General features: G+C 36.8%; 1 protein-coding gene across 1 annotated transcript; it reads right to left on the bottom strand.

The window, feature by feature from the left end:
• Positions 1–7,186: 7,186 nt before the first annotated feature.
• Positions 7,187–19,536, bottom strand: AREG (amphiregulin). The gene is made up of 7 exons (XM_037529970.2): positions 19,505–19,536; positions 16,667–16,785; positions 15,343–15,591; positions 12,246–12,447; positions 11,405–11,560; positions 9,341–9,455; positions 7,187–7,386 (listed from the first exon to the last, which is right to left on the bottom strand). The coding sequence occupies exons 2-6, from the start codon at positions 16,725–16,727 to the stop codon at positions 9,362–9,364; spliced, it is 762 nt and encodes a 253-aa protein (XP_037385867.1). The 5' UTR covers positions 16,728–16,785; positions 19,505–19,536; the 3' UTR covers positions 7,187–7,386; positions 9,341–9,361.
• Between the last annotated feature and the right edge of the window lie 1,556 nt (positions 19,537–21,092).

Genomic DNA, 21,092 nt, shown 5'->3' with positions numbered 1-21,092 from the left:
TATTTTCTATTTGCATACAGTATGACTTTATGACCCAAACTGCCAACCATCTCGTCACAGCACACTCACATATACACGCCCAAAACAGTTTATGATGCACTTGGTCCCCCAGAGCGACTTAGATGAAACTTGGATATATTGTCCAAAGCATCACTCTCCTTATAGATGCCCAACAAGTATTTATTAAATTAATGATTAAATAAACATAGCATATGTGTGTAATTGGAGATATCAAAGGTTAATGTGAATGTATGTGCATGAGGTATTACTAAGTAATTATGTTTATTTCTAAACCACAGAAGAAAATCAGTATCATTCCTTTTGTCATACCTTAAAAAAGTCAGATCCTTCCAACAAAGTGATTAATTATTGAGAGGATGACTATCTGATTTGGCACTACTAAATCTTCTACTCTGCCATTTCTTTCTTCTTACTAATTTTGTGGCTACTTCTCAGCACTTATGAGATGCTGCTTTTCTAACTATATGCTTGCCAGCTATGTAGTTAAAGTCTAATAATTATAAACAATTGCAAAAGCAGCCCTGAGGAAAAACAGGGAGAAAAATGGAGGTATCTCATTACTTGACCTCAAAATTTATTAGAAAGCATCAGTATTAAAAACAATATTGGCAAAAAAATACATATATTGATCAATAGAAGACAATCAAAAGCCCAGGAATAAATCCATCTATATACCAGCACCTAATCTATGATAAAGCAGCCATAACCATAAAATGGGGAAAAGTCAGACTCTAATAAATGATGCAGGGAAATTGGAAGATCACATATAAAAGAATAATGCAAAAATAAAATGCATGGATGAATACATTGGCAGTAAATTCCATGATATCAACAATAAAGATATTTTGGGTGATTCAGCCCCTGTGGTAAGGAAATTGAAAACAAAAATTGGGATTACCTTAAGTTAAAATGCTCTATTTAAAAAATAAAATAAAAGACCATTAAATAAACACTTTGGTGAATGGGAGAAAAAAGTCACACAATGTATAATTGATAAGGGATTAATATCCAAAACACACAAAATACTCATAAAATTCAATAATGAAAAAACCAAATACCCCAATTAATAAATAGGTGGCAGATCTGAACAGTCAATTCACCAAAGAAGATATCCAGAAGACCAAAAGACATGAAAAAATATTCATTGTCTCTTCAAATAAGATAACTGCAGATTAAAACTAGAATGAGATACTATGTCACATCTGTGAGAATAGCACATATTAAAAAACAAAAATACCCAACAACAAATGTTGGAGAGGATGGAGGAAAAACAAAAAGAACACTTTTGCACTGTTGGTGGGAATGTAGGCTGGGAAATCAATCTACATTTACCTTAAAAATCTAAACCTGGGGTTCCCCTGGTGCGGCAAGGGATTAAGATTTAACCTATGAAGCTGTACACAGCCACTGCAGCAAGAGTTCGATCCCCGGCCAGGGAGCAACCCACATGGCACAGCAGACCTCTCCTGACTCGCCCGCTGCTCCCCTCAGCAGTGTATTTCAGTCAGTCTGCCTGTTCTGTTCCCCACTCTGTCTCTGGTGAATCCTCTCACCCCCCTCACCTCTGTCCTGTACCCCAGTTCTTGTATGCATAAATAAATAAATCTTAAAAAAAAATCTAAACCTAGAAATATCCTCCAACCTGGCAATCCCATTCTTTTGCATATATCCACAGAATATGAAACCATCAATTAAAAAACTGTATGTTCCTCAGTGTTCACAACAGCATTGTTTACAATCATTATTACATGGAAACAGCCTAAGTGTCCACCAACAGATGAAGATGTTTAGATCAAGAAGATGTTGTGTATATATAATGCATCTTTGAGTAATATATAACTATAAAAGATGATGAAATCCAGCCAAATAAAAATAGAATTTGAGAGAATTTTGTGCTGCAAAGTACGTCAGAACACTGATCATTTATATAACAAACAGTTCAATAATGTAAAACGCTTTCAAAAACTAGTAGACATCAATAAACATCCTGAGGGCTCTGAGGCTAAGAGAGTAGGAGGAAGAGAAAGAGACAGAAGGTGGTGAGAAAAAAAATTTTTAATTGAGGAAAAATAAAGAAATATGACTTTGGTTCATATAAAAACTGAATTTAGTGGGAAAAGAGTGGAGACAGAGAAAAACAAGGCTGGAAAATACTAAAAAAATAAAAGGAATTGTTACTTGTCCTTTTCATGGACTATGAAATGAAAAAAACAAAAACCTACTGGTTGAATGAATGGAGAAAAAAACAGAAAGAGGATATCATACCAGATAAAATTTTAGATCTAAGAAACTTTTGTAAGGGGCAATAAAGCAATAGCCATGAAAACTAAAAATTATGTATAATTTATAAACATTCACAAATAAATGGGTATTAGGTCCATTTGAGAAATTATTCTTATCACTCTATGATCCATAAAAGGTTTTTTGCTAGTGAGATAGGTATTTCAAACTCAAATTTTTTTCAGTTGTGAAATACCTTGTGTGAATATGGTAATTAAAAGAAGAAATTATATTAGATGAATTTTAATGATTTAGTCTTCAATGGACATATATTTATTGAGTTGTGGAAAAGACTCATTCCTTGCCCTTGGGAATTATCACCCACTAGGAAGAGAAATCAAATAAGTAATTACACAATTAAGTATTTAATTGAAACCTTAGGAAGTGTTGTGAGAGTATGGAATAGGGAAAAACTTAGATAGTTCCTTTTAGGAGTAGTGAAAGATGTCATGGAGGAAAAGATAGTTAAGTTTAAAGCAACTGGATAGAATGTCAGGATTCTTTTTTTTTAAAGATTTATTTATTATGCATACAAGAATTGGGATACAGGCCAGAGGTGTGGAGGGTGATAGGATTCACCAGAGACAGAGTGGGGAACAGAACAGGCGGATTGACTGAAATCACTGCTGAGGAGAGCAGAGGGCGAGACAGAAGAGGTCTGCTGTATCATGTGGGTAGCTCCCTGGCCGGGGATTGAACTCATGCTGCAGTGGCTGTGGATAGCTTCAGAGGTGAATCTTAACCCCTTGTGCCACCATGGAGACCCGAATTTCAGGATTCTTGAGTTACAAAAACGATTCTCTGCATGAAGATAGGCACCAAAGCATGATATACAATGTGGCAAATGGGGAAATTACTCAGTTCTCTGAGATAAAGTCACACGATAGGAAACTGGCTGTGATATCACACTCCTAAAATGTCACAGTGCTGAAGATACTAGGAAGTAAATAACAAGTGTTGACACACATTTCTTATTTAACCTGCCCATTGGCAATCAGAATAAAATCTCACTGTATACTGTTAGCTTCTGAGACCATGAATGGAAGGAAATGAACACCTAGACACCTAGATATCATTTATCCAATCCTAACATTAGTGGGACTTCCCTCCAGGAAGGAATGCTGATATTCAAACCTAATCCAACCAGCACTTCATAAATCACGTTTCTCCTAAAGAAAGTACACATGTGTAGATGCTATCTAATTAATTAAACAACAACCATTTCAGAAAGTGGAGTCACTATTTTGGTTTAAGAGCTGCATCCAGCTGTAATTGTGTATCTCCAAGATCTAGTTGGCTGATATGTCTTCATCTCTGTTTATCATTTAGTGTGTGTGCATCGTAAATAAGAGATCAGTCATATTTTAAGAGATAGGGAGGGAGGGTATAGAGTGGCAATTTTGTGATGACAGCACAGGTGGATAAAAACTGCCATCTGATCCTCAAAAATACAAACCACATATTTCAGTATCTTGTGAGTGGCAGTGTAAAACCATACTAAATTTTAGCAGATAGCATCTTCTAAATCCAAAATAAACAGGTGGACTATAGAAGTAGTAGAAACAGGAGCTAAAGTGAATCAGCTCTGGAGTCAGAGGGCCTGCCTTTTACCAGCTGTGTGATCATTCACAAGTTGCTTAATCTCTATGTTCTGACTTATCTTCTAAAGAAGTAAAGAGGATTAGACACATCACTGTGTGTGAAGTACTTAGAGCAGTCTCTGGATATCTAAAAACTCAATGAACAAGATTATTATTATAAAGGTAGTAGGTATTTTTTCCTTCTATTCCACTGTAAGACTTAAATATTTGTTTTGTCTTAAAGGCTCAAAAAGTACAGCAAGCAAGTGCCTAGAAACTTCATAGCGGCTATTTTACACTGATTTCTCCTTTTAAGTGTTTGGTGACCATTGGGAAGATTTGTAATGCATATTTGTTTTCTTCAGACTCATGATAACCTCCTTTGGTAATTTTGGACATTTTTATGACTTCAGTTACAACATGTTTTTAAAAATCTCAATCTATACTTCTTCCTTTCACCAAACTTCAGATTTGTATAACTGCTTATTACATATCTCCTGACATTTCAGACTCAACAGGTCCAAAGCTGAACTCATTCTCACACTTGTAAACTCTATCCCCTCCCTTACCATCTCTTAAAATATGACTGATCTCTTATTTATGACACACACACACACACTAAATGATAAACAGAAATGAAGACATATCAGCCAACTAGATCTTGGAGATACACAATTACAGCTGGATGCAGCTTTTCAACCAAACCTGGTCTTTTTCCTCTCATATGCTCAATCTCAATGTGAAGTGAGGACCAGGATTGACTCAGTTGACATATAGACTGGATTAATATGTATTTCTTCACAAACACACCACAAGTTAGAAAGAATGACTTTAAAAATTAGAAGAGAGTCATTCTTCAAACAAGTATAAGTGAAAAGCTATACTTCCTTTCAAGAATATTCAACAAGCTACTTCAAGCAATTACCTACTGAAAATAGTTCACCTAGTAACCAGGAACCTGAGGGCCATCTTGGTGTTCTTTTACTATCTCAGTACTCACAGTCTTGCTTTCATAATAAATTACCTGGCTTTTTTTTTTAAAGATTTGAGTATTTTTATACAAGAATTGGGGTACAGGCCAGAGATGCAGGGGGTGAGAGGATTCACCAGAGACAGAGCGGGGAACAGAACAGGCAGACAGACCGAAGTACGCTGCTGAGGGGAGCAGTGGGCGAGACAGGAGAGGTCTGTCCTGCCATGTGGGCTTCTCCCTGGCCGGCTGGGAATCTAACTCCTGCTGCAGTGGCTGCAGATTGCTTCATAGGCTGCGACTTAACCCCTGCGCCACCAAGATGGCCCTGGGGTTTGTTTTTAATCTATAAAAAATTCTTCAGGTACATGTTAAATTTCTTTTCCCCTATATTATTCAGGTTCAGGTATTCATCTCTTGCTGGGAATATTTCAACTGATTCCAAAACATCTTCTGGTCTTTTTTCTTTGCCTCAAGTCACTTTTTTACTTGGTTGCCTGATGACTTCTCTGGAATGCAAATTTGATCAAGTTTCTGCCCTTCATTACTGGCTTGAAACATTCCTTATAAGGTAATTTACAGGCCTTTATATAACAACCCTGCCCTCACCACTCCAGCTTCTTTTATAGCTTCTGTTGACTTCACAATTTGTTTCATAAGACTGAACTATGTTATTCATTTTTCATCCAGATCATACTGTTTGATGACTATAATTTTGTTTACACCTATATTGATCTCCTATTTATAACTCCTATTCATCCTTTGAGGATAATCTCAGTAGCATCTCTCTAAGAAGTTCTCCCTGACTCATTCAGGCTGGCCTAGATGAAAGCTCCCTGGGTTCCCATGGATCCCTGGTCCACACCTCACCCAGTTATTTACTGTGCTGTATTGCTAAGACAAGCTCTCTCACATTAAGTAGTAAATGCCTCAAAATCAGAGTTTCTATGTTTTGTATCCCTACCACACTACATCTGATTCATTGGCAATTAACAGTAAATGAGGTTAAGGAAAAACGTGCTGTAAATGTTCAAGCAGAAGTGAATAAGAGATTCTCAACACTGCCTGCATGTAAGAAACATCTCAAAATTTTGAAAATATGGATACGAACTACCTGCCCCAGACAACTTAAGTCAGAAGTCCTGCTTGGGGAGCCTGGACATTTAGGCATTGAAAACTCAAGGGATAATGTATAGGTGACTGGAAACCAATTGATTTGATGATTATTGGGCAAAGATTTGGTGGCTGATGCTGCTGGTGTTCAAGATACCATGCATCATATGATTGTTGGAATTATGCTTATAACTGATTTTCTCAAAATGTTCCCTACACTTTGAAAGGTTATTTTGCTCTGCATACAGGTAACTTAATTGACCAGACGTCTGTTACTCCATATCATTTAAGTTCTGGAAGGAGTGCCCACCACAAAGATACATTGCTTAAAGTAACTTGAAAACATACTAGCAATGGGAAGAAAGGCATTAGTTTTAAATACTTTATAAATTTGTGTCATGATAGTCAGGGGAAAAGATTCAAATATAAATGGTTCCTGGTTCTCTTAAAATGCCACTTCTATCATTTTCAAATCTATTATCTCCTTGTCTATGGTGATGATGGTAACAGGCAGAGGATTTGATTTTCTTTTATATCTGTGTCTATCATAATAGAGGCAGTGCCACATATCAATTTTAGAAGCTTTTATAATTAACAGTATATGATGTAAGTACTACATGGAAATAGGCAGACTGATTTGGGATAGTGTAAAACTTGATGGCAGTGTGAAAATAATGCACATGCAGTAGAAATCCAATGTGCTTTCAGCTGTGTACGTTAATGATGGAAACCATGTAACCATTGTTTTCCACTTCTAATACAGTAGTCAGTAAATTACATATCATATCCAACATTTTATTGCCCACCTTGAGGCTAATGTGTCTTGAGAACATGTACAAGATAGGCTAGGTTAAACTATGGTGTTTCATAGATTAGGAGTATTAAATGTGTTTTCAACCTGATATTTTCAGTTTATGGTGGTGTTTATGTAGATATAGCCCCACAGTAAGTGGAAGAAGATCTATATTAGTATTTGTGGTGTAAAAAGTAACTATAGTTTTCCAATAAAGACTGCTTTTTAAGAACAGAAATACACTCAAATATGGAACATGTTTTTATGTTTAAAAACATGATCATGTTGAAAACTAACATAAAAGCATAAATGATCATCTAAGTATTAGAAGAGAAATACCTAGACTCTTGCAATCCCAAAACTAATATGCAAACTCTCAATGATTTTGATTAAAAAAGTTTAATGAGCTGTAAAATAAATACACTTCCATTAAATATTAAATAAATTATTTACAACTTGAAAAAATACTTTTTATCTCCATGCATCTTTATGTACAGAAATAAGACTCAGCATAAAAAGTGACAATTGAAAATTTAAAACCATCAGAACAAAAAGGTTCTGTTTTCTTATACAGAGGAATCAACTCATCACTCATGGTTGTGACTTGGCAGTGATTCTGATCTGATATCCTGTAAGAAAACAAAATAAAATAAAGTATTAGAGATAAAATCAATTCCTACATAGCTTTAATAAAATGTCAAAGAATAATCAAGGATCAAAAATGTTGTCATATTAAAAAAGATTTCTTATGAAAAATGCTAAAAGGTTTTCAGAGACAAAATATTACTTTGATTTGATTCTTTCTTGCTAGCTTTGGTTATATACCTACTGAGGGAGAAGACTACATATGCTCACACCTACTTCATAAAATTCTACTTAATAAAAAAGCAACAGTCATGAGAAATAATTTTCCTAACCAAATCTATGCAGTGGACATAATTAAAAACAAAGATTAAGTGGCTCACTGTATTTATGATATACAGTTAATTTAGGATAATTAGTACCGAGGACATAATAATAGTAGCTACCAGTTAATAGGCAGCCACTATATGCCAGCATAGCATATTCCTTTTCCTAAAATCATTCTGGGACCTACTTTGAGAACTCTCAATTGCACTAAACAATAAAAACTTCACCCTCATTCATGTTGGTGATCTTAGCTTCAGCATATTATATCAATACATTAATGAACTTTGATGTACTGAGTATACCATTGACATGAATCATTATCCATTTTTGAGTTATTGAGCTCATTCTGTAATAGGCTCAGAATACATCTGCATTTAACCATGCTCGATGTAGTGGTTCCAATAGAGTGTTAATTAAAAATGAGATAGTGACTTCATAGTTTTAGGGCTTGGTTTAGAGATAGGCATGTTTTTTATTAATTTATTTTTTATTTTTTTATATCATTGTTCGTTTTTGTACCATATTTGATTTCTCCCCTCAGATGTAGCCTTCATAATTCTCCCACCACCAGGGCACCCATAATCCATAACCATAGTTCCTTGTGCTCTTCTCTCCCTTGTTGTGACCCCTCCACCTCCCCCCACCCTTGTTGTATGCCACGGATCTATCATTTGCCTGCATGTTTTGTTTTTTTCTTATCCTTTTTTTTAGTTTCCCTTAGAAATAAGCATTTTTAAAAGCATCTCAAGTACTTCTGAAACCCATTAAAGGCAGAAAATCAATGACTTAATGATAGCCAAAGAAATGCAGTTCCTCTGATCTACGTTAAGAGTACTTCTGATCTCCTTGCCTCCCTCTTGCTCTGGAAGTTTGTTTTATTGGCTGTTCACATTAGTGATCAATGAAATACCCTCTTTTCTATACCTCCTACCTTCTTCCCAAAATGCTGTTTTCCATCTTACCAAAAAATCAAAAATAAAAACTATATACCCTGACAAGCTGTTAAATTTGTACCCTTTCTCCCATTTCTACTTCACTTTTCAGAAGAATATTCAACTTGCTGCCTCCACCACCTCCCCTCTGCAGTACCAAGCACTAGATTCTGGCTCTCCACAATATGAGCTCAACTCAGCATTTCTGCTTTCTCTCCCACCACGTGGTGCTCATTTGAACTAGGACCTTTTCCACAAGTTTCTAAAATTACCTCATCTATCTTGCTGTGAAAATCTTCCTTCCTAGCAATCTTACCAGTCCTCTGAATTCACTTCCAACATTACATGGTAAATAGAGACTTTCATCCAACAAGCACCCCACTGGGTTCTTTCTATCCTTCATTGAAAACTCACCCATATCCCATAGGGTTCTTTAATGATGACATCTATTTTACTTTCTCTAATATTCTGGTTCCTTACACATTTTTCTTTATCATTAAACACTGAATTCTTTGAGAACAGGATCTATGTCTCGCTCAACTTTATATCTGTATGATTATAATGACTATGTGCATAGTACGTTCTCAATATTGAATTTATCTCATACTAAAGAATAACACTTTAATGCAGCCCTGTACACAGTGGTTCCACAATTAAGAACATTTTACTCATTTTTCTTGATAACCATCTATTTCTCAAAGTTATGGTCTATGACCTAAAGATATTTTTTTTAAATGCAAACCTGTAGTAATAATGTCTTCAGTTATGCTATGACATGTGCATTTCCATTTTCTTGTCGAAGTTTCTTTCGTTCTTCAGCTTCTCCTTCATATTCCCTGAAGTATTGTTTTCGAAGCCTTCAAAGAACAAAACATTCAACGGTCATAAAAGTTTTGTTTATCTGTATGTTGACAGAGGTTTTCAGCAGTACAGGGAATTCCTTTCCATGAGTCCTTACAAGCCATTAAGCACTATACATTAACCAAAACCTAAAATCAGCTATAACATATTCCCAATATTTTTGTAAATGGGATGTTCTTGTTTGACTTTATATACTGACATTAAATAGATGTGCTTTGAGATGCAAATCTTCAGAAATAAGGAACACATCACATGTATATTTTTGCCCTAATACTTAGCATAGTTGCCATGCACAATTAAAGGAAGATGATAACATAGGCTAACCAAAGGTTTGGTTAGATTTATGCTCAGACAAACCAATTTAAAAGATTGAAGTTCTAAACAAGCTTACAAAACTAGTTGAGTCTTATTTATTTCTAAATATAATAAATGGTTCCTTGTTCTATTTACTGCTACTTTCTATTAAAAAACTCAACGGTATAAACATTTCTTGGTGCTGTAAAATCAGTTCTATTTTAGCAGGTCTTTAATCCATCCTAAACATTATTAAAATCAAAAAATGTTGTGGTGTTTGGGAAAAATTCGATATAAAAAACAGCACAGCGGTGGCTTAGTCTAGCCATTTGTAATGTGTTTAAAAATGCAAGGTGAATATGGGAGAAATGTTGCTACTTTGTTTATAAGAGTACGAACAGTTTTTCCATACATTTACAAAGAAATTCTAAATGTTTCAACTTAAATCATTACAATTGAAGCAATTATTTCAAAACATCTTCCCTAACTGGCATTTTTTTTCTTTTATCTTTCTATGTCAAAATAATAATAGTTTATCTGAGAGTCTCTTTCCTAAATACTTTTGCCTACCTGGCTTGAAGTATGAGCAGACCAAAATAATTTCCATGATGTGCAAAACAAATTTAAATCACACATCAAACTTTATTGTATTATAAAACAGATTTTTATGTGTCATTTTATCTGATCTGCATTTAAAATAATAGTAAACAATGGCAGTAGATAACCCCTTGTTTCCTAAATGGCAGGAGTGGTAGATCATATATTCAATCCAGTTGTTAAAGTCATTTACCAAGACCTAAAATTAGAATAATGAGTCTATTGCTTTTCCCAAGCTCTAGTAGCTCATGAGTCATTACAGAGCCATTCATGTCCTCCCCCAACTTCCTTCACTCACTGACTTCTGTTTGACAGACAATGACATTTTAACATACCCACAGTGTCTACTACCTGGAACAGTCTAGTTCTAACATTCATTGGTCATGCAATGAATTATGTGATCACACTGACATGTGTTATTGTGAACACAGGTAAGATACTGCTGAAGTCAAACAGTAACAGAATTGTCCCTGCTTCCTACACCAAGCCATATAGAGGAAATGTGTGTATTTTGTCTTTTAATAATTGAGTTCCCATATTGTACTTGATATAACAAAATTGGTATTAGCTCTAAGTCAATCAACATAGTGCTATGAAATTCATCACTCAGAATTTTGCATTCTAATAGGATCTTTTCTTGACTACTTATTTGAAGCTCTTTTTGATTTTTAGCAACAAAATGTATCTTTGGCAACCTCCTATGAATCAGGCTTAATTAGCTTCTGGGAAACTTGCATAACATTAGTACCAGCGTTCTAAGATTTGGAAGTAACCATGAATATCGTATGGTTTCATTTAACATGAAAAAACTTCAATTTTTAAGTTTAAAAAATTTCTAGATTTTTTGAAAAAGGGCTTTAAGTATTGTTTAAATGTAGACAAAGTCTTCTACATTTTGATCATAGTTTATGTTCTTTGTCAGTAAAGTATAAAGATCACATCCCACCAATAGAATAATTTATCTGAAATATGACAGAGTACATTGTGATACACATATTGATAAATGAAGCCTAGCATAATTTCATTAGGAATTTCTAAGTTATGCCATACTTACAGGATTGTAATAACAACAGCAATAGCTGTGAAGCTCACAGCTGACACAAAGGCAGCTATGGCTGCCAAAGCAATTTTTGACAAATCACTGTCAATCATGCTGTGAGTTTTCATGGACTTTTCCCCACACCGTTCTCCAAAGTAATCCTGATGACATCTGTAAGCAACCCACATTTTAAAATTACAATCATTGAAAACAGTCCATATGGTTCTTACTTTCCAGGTCAAAAATAGCCATTAATTGTAACACTAAATAAATAGTCATGCACATAATCTTATTTCAAAATCATGAGACACAGAATGATTTGAGCCAAAAATCTATTAGCATATAAGAACAGTCGAGGTTAGTTCAGGTGTGATATTCCAAGAAGACACACCTTTTCATTTTGTGTTCTCCTTTTATGACCAACTGCTGAGTTCAGTGACTTACAATGTAGTGGCTACAGTCCACTATTACTGAATATGCTACAGAATTGAAAGGAAGGAGACTGAAATAACAGTATGTGGAATTTAGATTTTTTAAAAGAGGTTTTATTTAGTATATATTATAAAATAGTTTGTGCTAGGAATTAGCAAACTATGGCCTATGGGTCCAATCTGACCATTTGCCAAGTTTTTGGAGGCTAAGAACTTTTGATATTATTACGTGGCTAAATTGAACTATTTACAAATACATACATAATCTTAACCTACAAAGCCTAAAATATTTATTACCTGGTCCTTTGAGAAAAAGTTTGCCAATCATTTGTTTAGACCTTGAAAAAATTAATGGTTCTCTAAGGCTAGGACTTTCAGGTATGCTGTTCACAAGCCAGAATTCTATATAATGTAAAAGAACTTACATGCATGTTACTGCTTCCAGGTGCTGTATATATTTACATTCTCCATGAATGCAGAAATTTTGAAATTCTGCATCACATGGATTTTTCTTCTTTCTGTTTCTTTTATTTTTTCCATCTTTGCCTCCCTTTTTCTTTCTTTTGGTTTTATCTGAAGTCTTTTTACTTTCTGCTTTGTTTTTCTTGGGCTTAATTACCTGTTCAACTGAAGAAAACAAACTTAGATTTATTTATACCAGCGATGTGAGAGAAAAAAGTTCAGACAGTGAAATCACAGCCATATTGTCTCATTTCATATATAATTTCATCCATAGTAACTGGGCAAAACAAATATCTGTATTTTGGACACTTAAAATTCTGAATCCCTGTGTTATTAGTTTATTTGTGTTTTGAACTTCCTGGTATCACTGTTTGTATTATTGATAGTAACTATGTGGCTATGGAAATCCATGAACTATTTTAAATATTTCTTGAATTTCTAACATATACCAAGGACCTGATGTTGAATATATTGCTACTCACAAGATAGATGAAGAATTTGAAATTGATTGAAGATAAGTTAATTACAACAGACAGATAGGAAATGGTAGGGGTAGTACATTAAAGCCTATTGTTTTCCCACTGCAATATTCTCTTGGAAAAGTTAATGCCACTGATTTATGTGAAAATCTGGCATATTTGTTGATTTTATTTACTCAAATTGACTTTAGCCTCACTATCATAATTGGTAATTAGTGGGTATTATACTTGAGGGTATAGAAAACTGTGCATTACACCAATTTTCTTCAACTTCCAGATTCAACAGGCTATAAATTACTGACACATTCTAGGGTGCTCATTTCTGTGGTCAATTAAAAAAAAATAGGAATCCAGAAATATTCATACTTGATTCACCTTAATGCTTCATATCCACAGGAATATTTGTTAGGTGTTTTAGTTATGCAAGATTTAGTTTACTCACATGCTAAAGGTTGAAAGAAGGATTTTCCATGTTTAGAGCTGTGTTTTTTATTATATGACTCCCTGAATAGGTTTATTTGCACAAGAATTTAGCAAACAGAGTCCAGTGAAAAGGGGAAAATACCATAATGCCATAATAACATTAGTCATAATGGTCCAAGCAGCCATTTAAGAGAAACCATTAGAAACAGAGTGAGGATATCAAAGACAGGACACTCTGATAAAGAAAAAAAATAAATATTATGAAAATTGTAGCAGATTATTAAAACAGCATCAACAATAGTTAAATTGGGAGCAATGTTTAATAGGTAGCTATGCAATTTTTATAGTGAAAATTTCCTCTGATGATAAGAAAACAGCATAATTTAGAGTAAGTCTCTAACAGAAACATTTAAAATGATTATTATGGCACTTTATCAGATTGGTCAAAAATTTTAGACAAATGTAAATAATAGTACCATGCTGACATGCTATAACAGAATTAACATTTCATTATTTTATAATACACTGAAATTTTGAGTACTGACATTTTGAAATGTTATTAACTTAAAACATCTTCCAAAAATGAGAATTATAAATAGATGCTTTCTTAAACTTACAGAAAAGTACAAATGTGCAAGAAAGGGAAACTATGTTCACTAAAGTTCTTCCCACCTGCCACTCAGGCCAGTGACACTGTCTCTGGAATCACCTGCTCTCCCTTCACCATCTCCGGGAGCCACACTGACAGGGAAACTGGGGTCAAAAGAGGGTGGCTGTGTGCTGGGTCCTCTTCCATGTGGATGCTTCTGGATTAAAGCTGATTAACTGAAGGCTCTTCTGACTTCGAATTCCAAAGTTTTATAAGAGTGGGGAACAATACTTTGGTTCCTTCATTTTAAGCAAATGCTCTTTGTTTTTTTTAAAGATCAGATTAACAGTAGAAAGTATGATCACTAATATTTAACTGACAAATGGGATTTGGGGCTAAGTAATAACTTTAGTAATATAAAATTCTTACATATTTATTCTTTATTCTTTCCAGAGGGTGGTATTAATTATTATTGTTAGTATAGTAGTAGTAGTAGTAGTAGTAGTAGTAGTAGTAGTAGCAGCTTTTCAACACCTAGTACTTAAAGGCTAAAGCTCAGATGCCCCTTTCCTATTACTTTCCTCCATCCCTTTATTTATGTTAAAATGCAGCTAGTCTATTCCAAGAATGGGGTCATGTGGCATAGCTGGTAAAGGAATAGTGGCTAGAATCAATCAGATTAGAATTTTCATTCTGGTTCAAGTGCTAGCTGACTGTAGAACCTAGGGTAGGACATTTAAACTTTTGAGATTCAGTTATCACGCCTACAAAATGACATTTCCTACTTAATAAAGCTGTTATGGAGATAAGGCTTAAAAGACATAATTTTTTTTTTTAAGATTTATTTATTTATTTATACAAGCACCCGGTACAGTCAGAAGCACGGGAGGGTGAGAGGATTCACCAGAGCCAGAGCGGGGAGCAGAACAGGCAGACCGACGGAAATACACTGCTGAGGGGAGCAGCGGGCAGCAGGAGAGGTCTGCACGCCATGTGGGACCCTCACCGGTAGCTGGGGATTGAACCAGTGCTGCAGAGGCTATGGGCAGCTTCACAACCCAGCGCTCAACCGCTGCACCACTGGGGAGGCCCACAGACATAAAATTTTTATTAGAGGGGCCTCCCTGGTGGTGCAAGGGGTTAAGACTCAGCACTATGAAGCTATCAGCAACTACTCCAGCTCGATCCCAGGCCAGAGAGGTGACCCACATGGCACAGCGGACCTCTCCTCTCTCGCCCTCTACTCTCCTCAACAGCGTGTTTCAGTCAATCCTCCTGTTCTGCTCCCCACTCTGTCTCTGGTGAATCCTCTCACTCCCCACACCTCTGGTCTGTACCCCAGTTCTTGTATGCATACATAAATAAATCTTTAAAATAAAAACCTTTTATTAGAGCTCCAGACATATAAGATGTGCTCACATATAGTCAGTTTGTAGCTTACTTTGCAGGTATACAACAGAAATACACACAGAAAGCCACTAGAAGGCCTGGGAGAGGCTTTCTTTTGAAGCAACTCTGCTCATACAAACACATCTCATAGGCTACGTGTTCACCTTATCCTCTACTCACCTCTGATTGAATCATCTACAATATAGCCAGATATTTGTGGTTCGTTATCATACTCTTCTGAATAGTCATAGTCGATGCCTGAGGACAGTTCGCTACCAGAAGGCATTTCACTCACAGTGGAAATTTTGCCTCCCGAGGACATCTCACTTCTTGATGTAACCTCAAATCCATCAGCACTGTGATCTCCAGAAAATGGTTCCCCTTTCTCAGAAGAGGTGTCATTGACCTCCAATCCAGCAGCATAATGGGCTATGGGAGAAAGAAAAGACAAGAAAAGAGAAGGTAATACAGAGTGCCTGTCTCAATAGTCAGCTGTATTCAGGAGAAATGTTTGTCTTCTGATACCAAAGCAGTTATTGCACATGTGCTATTGTTTGTGATTGAGTCACTTATGAAAGCAACTTCACATTTTGCCAACAAGCAAACTCAGCTGTTCTAATTACAGAGTTTCTTTCATCAAGGATTTCTTTTCCACAGATAGTCTACATTCATTTCCACACCAAAAAATACTGCTCAACAAGCAAATTAATCTAAGAGAATTACATAACAGGTAAAGCCTAAATATTCCCATCATCCAAATATTCTCATGCAAAATGACTTGTGTCTGCTGGAATGCTACCTGTCCGATTTAATACAGATTCTAAACATAAACATCACTTCCTTTACACCTGCTCACATTTTAAAAAGAGTATGTATATAAAATGTGAAAAGCAATTTAATGGTAGTGGGTAATCATTCTTATTGTAATATTGACACATTTTCACTGTTTTATAGTTTCATCATTATTGTTAGGTAGAGGAGAAGTTGGGTACTAGGTGGGATTAGGGATCCAGAGTCTCAAGTCTCAGCTTTATCTTTCAGGTCTCAGTTAAACGGTGTTAACGTCCCTGTGGGACCGATTGAGTCCCTCTAGGACAGAGGAGGTGAAGAATTTAGGCAGGGGCTGCACTCCTGGCTCCAGCTCCAGCACTTAACTCCTCTACTCTGCAGAAATCACTTTACTTCTCTGGAACGCTTTCGTCTTCTTTTAAAACAAAGAGTTTAAAGCTCACAAGATCTTTAAAGTCTCCTTCAGCTACAGTTGGTCAAAGTACATTATTTTCTCCAGCACCTGCACTTTCAGACCAGCCCGCTTTTTTCTACTTCCAAGGGAGTAACCTAAGGGAGGGAGCATCGCGAGGATCTCAAAAGGGACAAAGCTGGAGGTGCCATAGGGCGCTTGCTTTCTTTTCTTTCCCTTTTTTTTTTTTTTGAGAAACAACAGCAAAATTCAAGAAGCGGCAGCTTCTGGCCGCCGGGCCGCCCAGAGCTGCGAGGTCCTCACCTGAGCCGATGATCAAGAGCGACAGCACCACGGGCGCCGGCGGCAGCAGCGGGGCTCTCATTGGTCCCTCGGAGCGGCGGCGTCGCGGTCTCTGGGGCAACTCGGCCGGGAGCTGCTTGCTGGAGGAGGTGATGGAAGAGGGGGGACCAGAGCGAGTATGTGGCTGCGCTCTCAGGCCCGGCCGGGCTCCGGCGCTGAAGGCAGCGCGGGGAGCTCGCCTCGGGATCTCCGGGCTCCTACTGGGGCGCAGGCACAAGGTGTGAGAACATTCCCGAGGCGCGGCGCGCACCTGCCGCTTTATAGGCCGGGCGGAGACCCAGGCATGGCCCGTGACGTCACGGCCGCGGCCGTGGGTGGGGCGCCCCAGGGTTACTACCCCAAAACCGCACGGGGAAGGCAGGCGCCCCACCTCCCTTGAGCGGAGAGAGCCGAGGGAGGAAATGGAAATCCAAGCCCTAGTTGCAAGCAGAAAAGATACTCAGCGGCATTAGAGAGCAGAAGTGGACTTTGTTGGATTTGATAGTGATAGTGTTTCAATCTATGTGAAAAATCTCTGTAGTCTTTGGTTGACCGTAATGCAACAGGCAGGGGTTAATTATATAAGTTCCCTATTAAGATGTAAAAGTACTTTAGGATTAAGAGTGACTGATATCATTGACAAGGATAAATGAAGTTCATAGAATGACTGGAGGCGTTGTTTTATTTATGATAGGCTCATATCTCAACAAGGGCCCTTTACCAGGACTTCTGTGCAGTGATCAGAATTGCAAACCACCTTACTCCCTAATTCTTTATGTGACCCAAGGCCCTCATCAAAATTAGTATTTATAGGTCTTTTATTACTGCTGAGCTACACACTTAAAATATTACCGACTTCATCTCTCTCAATAACCGTGCTGGGTCAGTATCATTTTCCCTATTTTACAAAGAGGACAAAGGCATTTTCAGAAAGCAAGAACTTTTCACAGCTGGTCAAGGCAGAAGCCAAAGGGATTTTCGTTCATCTGGCCCTAAATCTCTCTTTTCACCCTGATTAAGGAATTTAAGCTAAAGGGTTCTTTGAAAAGAGACTTGCTGGATAGAACAATACATAGCCTAAGGGAATAATCTCTATTGATAGTTTATAGGCATTTGGATGAGGGGTGGTGCTCACACCTGTTTTTCTCAAATCCCTAGATAAAAGGGACACCTATGAGGACCCATTTAGAATCTAGCAGTTAATCTTGACAAGTACGGGAATTGAAGAGGGAGGGAGGAACTGCTTAATTTGACTTTGATGTAGAGACAACTCCAGAACCAGCTTTCCCTTGACTTGAGGAAGAAAAAAAAAAGCATTGTTCTCTCTCTTTAAATGTTACCTCGTCCCTAAAGATAAATATCTCTTCCCTGATTGTTCCAGTAAAACTGCCTTTTTTGGGAATGTGGATCACAGTGCTTCTCTCCTAATACTGAGAAACTTTAAAAACTACTTACTACTCAATGGTATAAAGTGGCTAGTAGACTAAATAGCATACACTCGGTAGATGGAATAAAGTCATGAATCATGCCTTCTCTCCTATTCAGCATTTGTTGAGAGCATATTTACTGTAATCCTCTATTATTTTTATATAGGGGTAGTAGATGGGAGATTAAATGATGAAAAACTCCATGCTCTCCAAAATCTCAGTATGATATGGGCCAGACAGGTAGAGAAGTAACTGTTACATTAGAGAATAAAAAAGTTCAGAATGTCCTGGAAAATGAGGATGCAGTTTAATTTTTCCCATGTGTATTATGAAATATTTTGTGAAAAGATGGAGAGACCAGTGGCCTGCCCAGCAGAAAGTTTAAATAGAAAGAAGATCTGATGACAAGGTATGACTGAAGGTGGCAAACAAGGGTAGAAAGATGGCACTGCCCATTCCGGAGGGTGGCAGGGGCCTGCAGAGTCATCATTTTGTTGGATGAGGTGATTGTGATTCAGACATTCAGAGCCTTGCCCTTAGATTTCAAAAGATGGTGGATTTTGTTTAGAGTTCAGACTGTCAACCCTATCTTGTTGCATCTTTCTGATCTTTTTGTTTTAGGCCTGTTCTTACCATTTTTTTTTTTACTTTTTCTTCTTATTGAGGTGAGTGCAAATTGTGCATATCTGTCATCAGAAATGTTTCACTTTCTGTCTGAAGTGGAAGTGTCCTCTTTACACTGGAAATTGCTCAGTCTTTTCCAAGTGAAAATTTAGAAGGTGATAATTTGCATTGTTCTGGAATATAACATTGCATCAGGCATGATGAAGGATAGCTAATGGTTAGTGTGAACTTTAGATTCAGCCAGTTGGGTTTTTACATATACATTCTACCACATACTATGTTCTAACTATTTGAAGTTTTATTTTTTTATTTATTTATTGTTGCATGGAAGTACTGGGGTATAGGTCAGAGGTGTGGGGGGTGAGAGAATTTACCGAAGGCAGAGTGGGGAGCAGAACAGCTGGATTTACTGAAACACACTGCTAAGGAGAGCAGTGAGAGGTGAGACAGGAGAGGTCTGCTGTGCTATAGGTGGGTTAGCTACCTGGCCAGCGATCTAATGCACTCTGTAGCAAGTGATAGTGCTGAGACTAAATCCCTATGCCACCAGGGATGCCTCTGTTCTGACTATTTGAAAGACTCAAATACCCCATTGAAAATAGGGATAAAGACGCCTGCTGTTCTCAAGTGAGGTAAAATATATAAACAAGTAACACAAATCCTAGTATATGGCAAATGTTCAATAAATAGTAATTATATTAATCCTGACATTATGATAATTACATTAATCACATTGAAGAACTAGTAACTTAAAAAAGGAGCTACTTACAAAGTAGTCTTCCAAATCTCAAGCCATGAACTTTGTACCTACTTCACATTAAGACTAACAATTTTGAACATTTTATGATGCATCATAAGGTAAAAAGGAGCATCATCATAATTGCATCATAATGAAGCATCCCTGATGATTCATGGCATTCTAGAATATATGCCTGAAAAGGAGACAAACCTCATTTAAGTGCAGGATTCTTTACATTCTGAATGCTAAACTGAGACAAAGAGGAAAGTTTTCAAGAAATTCAAGTATAGTTGCAACTGTTTATCTTGATAAATTGATGGTTCTCTTACCTCCTATGAGATTCAGGGTAGCTCTAAGGGCAAATGCTCTTGCTAACCACATAGTTTGATGTCTAATATCTGAATCCCAATAATATTTTATATAGAGTGGGAAAAATTTAACTAGACTCTGCTAAAATGTGTGCTATAGAACCAAAAGTGTGATTATGTGTTTGTTCATATAATTTATCTTGCATTTTTATAGATAGTACCAGAGTCTAAATATTATATCATGGTTATTTTTATGAGTCAACATGAATCTCAAACTACAATTAAGAAAATCTCCAATGCATAAGTAATATTGCCTGTATTATTAACAAATACATTTGTGCCACACTTTCCACCTTGGAATTTATCCATACTAAAGAACATATTATTTCTATTTCTTTCAAAAATAGGCCTTAACTGAACTTGATTGCTGAATACCTTAACATACTAGTAAAATCAAAGTACTTGCTTTGTGTTCTTGACATGATGACTTTTGCAGAGTCAGGATAGCAGATGGAACTGAAGGCAAATAGATAGCACCAAAAAATGAATCCTTTAGGTAGTTCATTTATTCACCATATTTTGAGAAGTAGGTACTCTTTGAGGCACTGGGAATAGAACTTCGAATAAGTCATTGTACAACAGGGTGGTCCCCAGGAAAGGGGGAGGTTCCAGGTTCCCTGCCCCACCCAGGGAAGGGTGGGGCTGAGTGGGGGAGGGGAAAGAAGAAACTGGAGAGGAGCCTGGAGAAGGAGGAAACAGGATGGAGAACAAGGAGACCTGGAGGAGGCACATGGAGCAGAGAGACACGTGAAGAAGGTATGTTTATTTCTTGGTCCTGGACTGGTGGAAACAGATGTGGGTGAGAGACTCCTGGGGAAGTTATCAATGGCAGTGTTCATCTTGATTTTGCAGCTTTTGTCCCAGATGTGCTGGACCCCTTCTGCCCCTTTTCCATGGGTCCCCACCAGGAGTTGCCTTAGACTTGTGGCAGACTTTCGGGCCTCAGTGGCTCTTCTTTGGGCCAACCCTGTTTGGGTGGACATTTACCAACGAGGGGATGGGTAACTTTGGGTGCTTGATTTGGTCAGAAGAAAAATGATTTGTTATATAATATGAAAAACTAGAAACATAAGTAGAACTTGCAGAAAAAGGAATTGGAAATGTAGTTATAAATTTTGTAAACATTGTGTGTCCCTCAGTATTCTTCCTGATATCAGTTATTTTGTCTTAAATCTGAATTTTTGTACTCTGAAATGATTTTACCATTTAAAGAAGATGTAATTTCACTCTAAGTTTTCTTCCCTTTAATA

Source organism: Talpa occidentalis, unplaced genomic scaffold (genome assembly GCF_014898055.3).
Source record: "Talpa occidentalis isolate TD23 unplaced genomic scaffold, MPIMG_talOcc4v2.1 talOcc4.6, whole genome shotgun sequence".
NCBI classification, from domain to species: Eukaryota; Metazoa; Chordata; class Mammalia; order Eulipotyphla; family Talpidae; genus Talpa; species Talpa occidentalis.
The sequence above is the reverse complement of the archived record's forward strand: the minus strand, read 5'-3'. Positions and strand labels throughout refer to the sequence as shown.

Coding starts and splice junctions, on each gene's coding strand:
- AREG (XM_037529970.2), bottom strand. CDS start 16,727: ATGAGAGCCCCGCTGCTGCCGCCGGCGCCCGTGGTGCTGTCGCTCTTG. Junction 15,592..16,666: donor GCTCTTGATCATCGGCTCAG/GTGAGGACCTCG, acceptor TTTCTCCCATAG/CCCATTATGCTGCTGGATTG. Junction 11,561..12,245: donor CTGGAAGCAGTAACATGCAT/GTAAGTTCTTTT, acceptor GGTTGCTTACAG/ATGTCATCAGGATTACTTTG.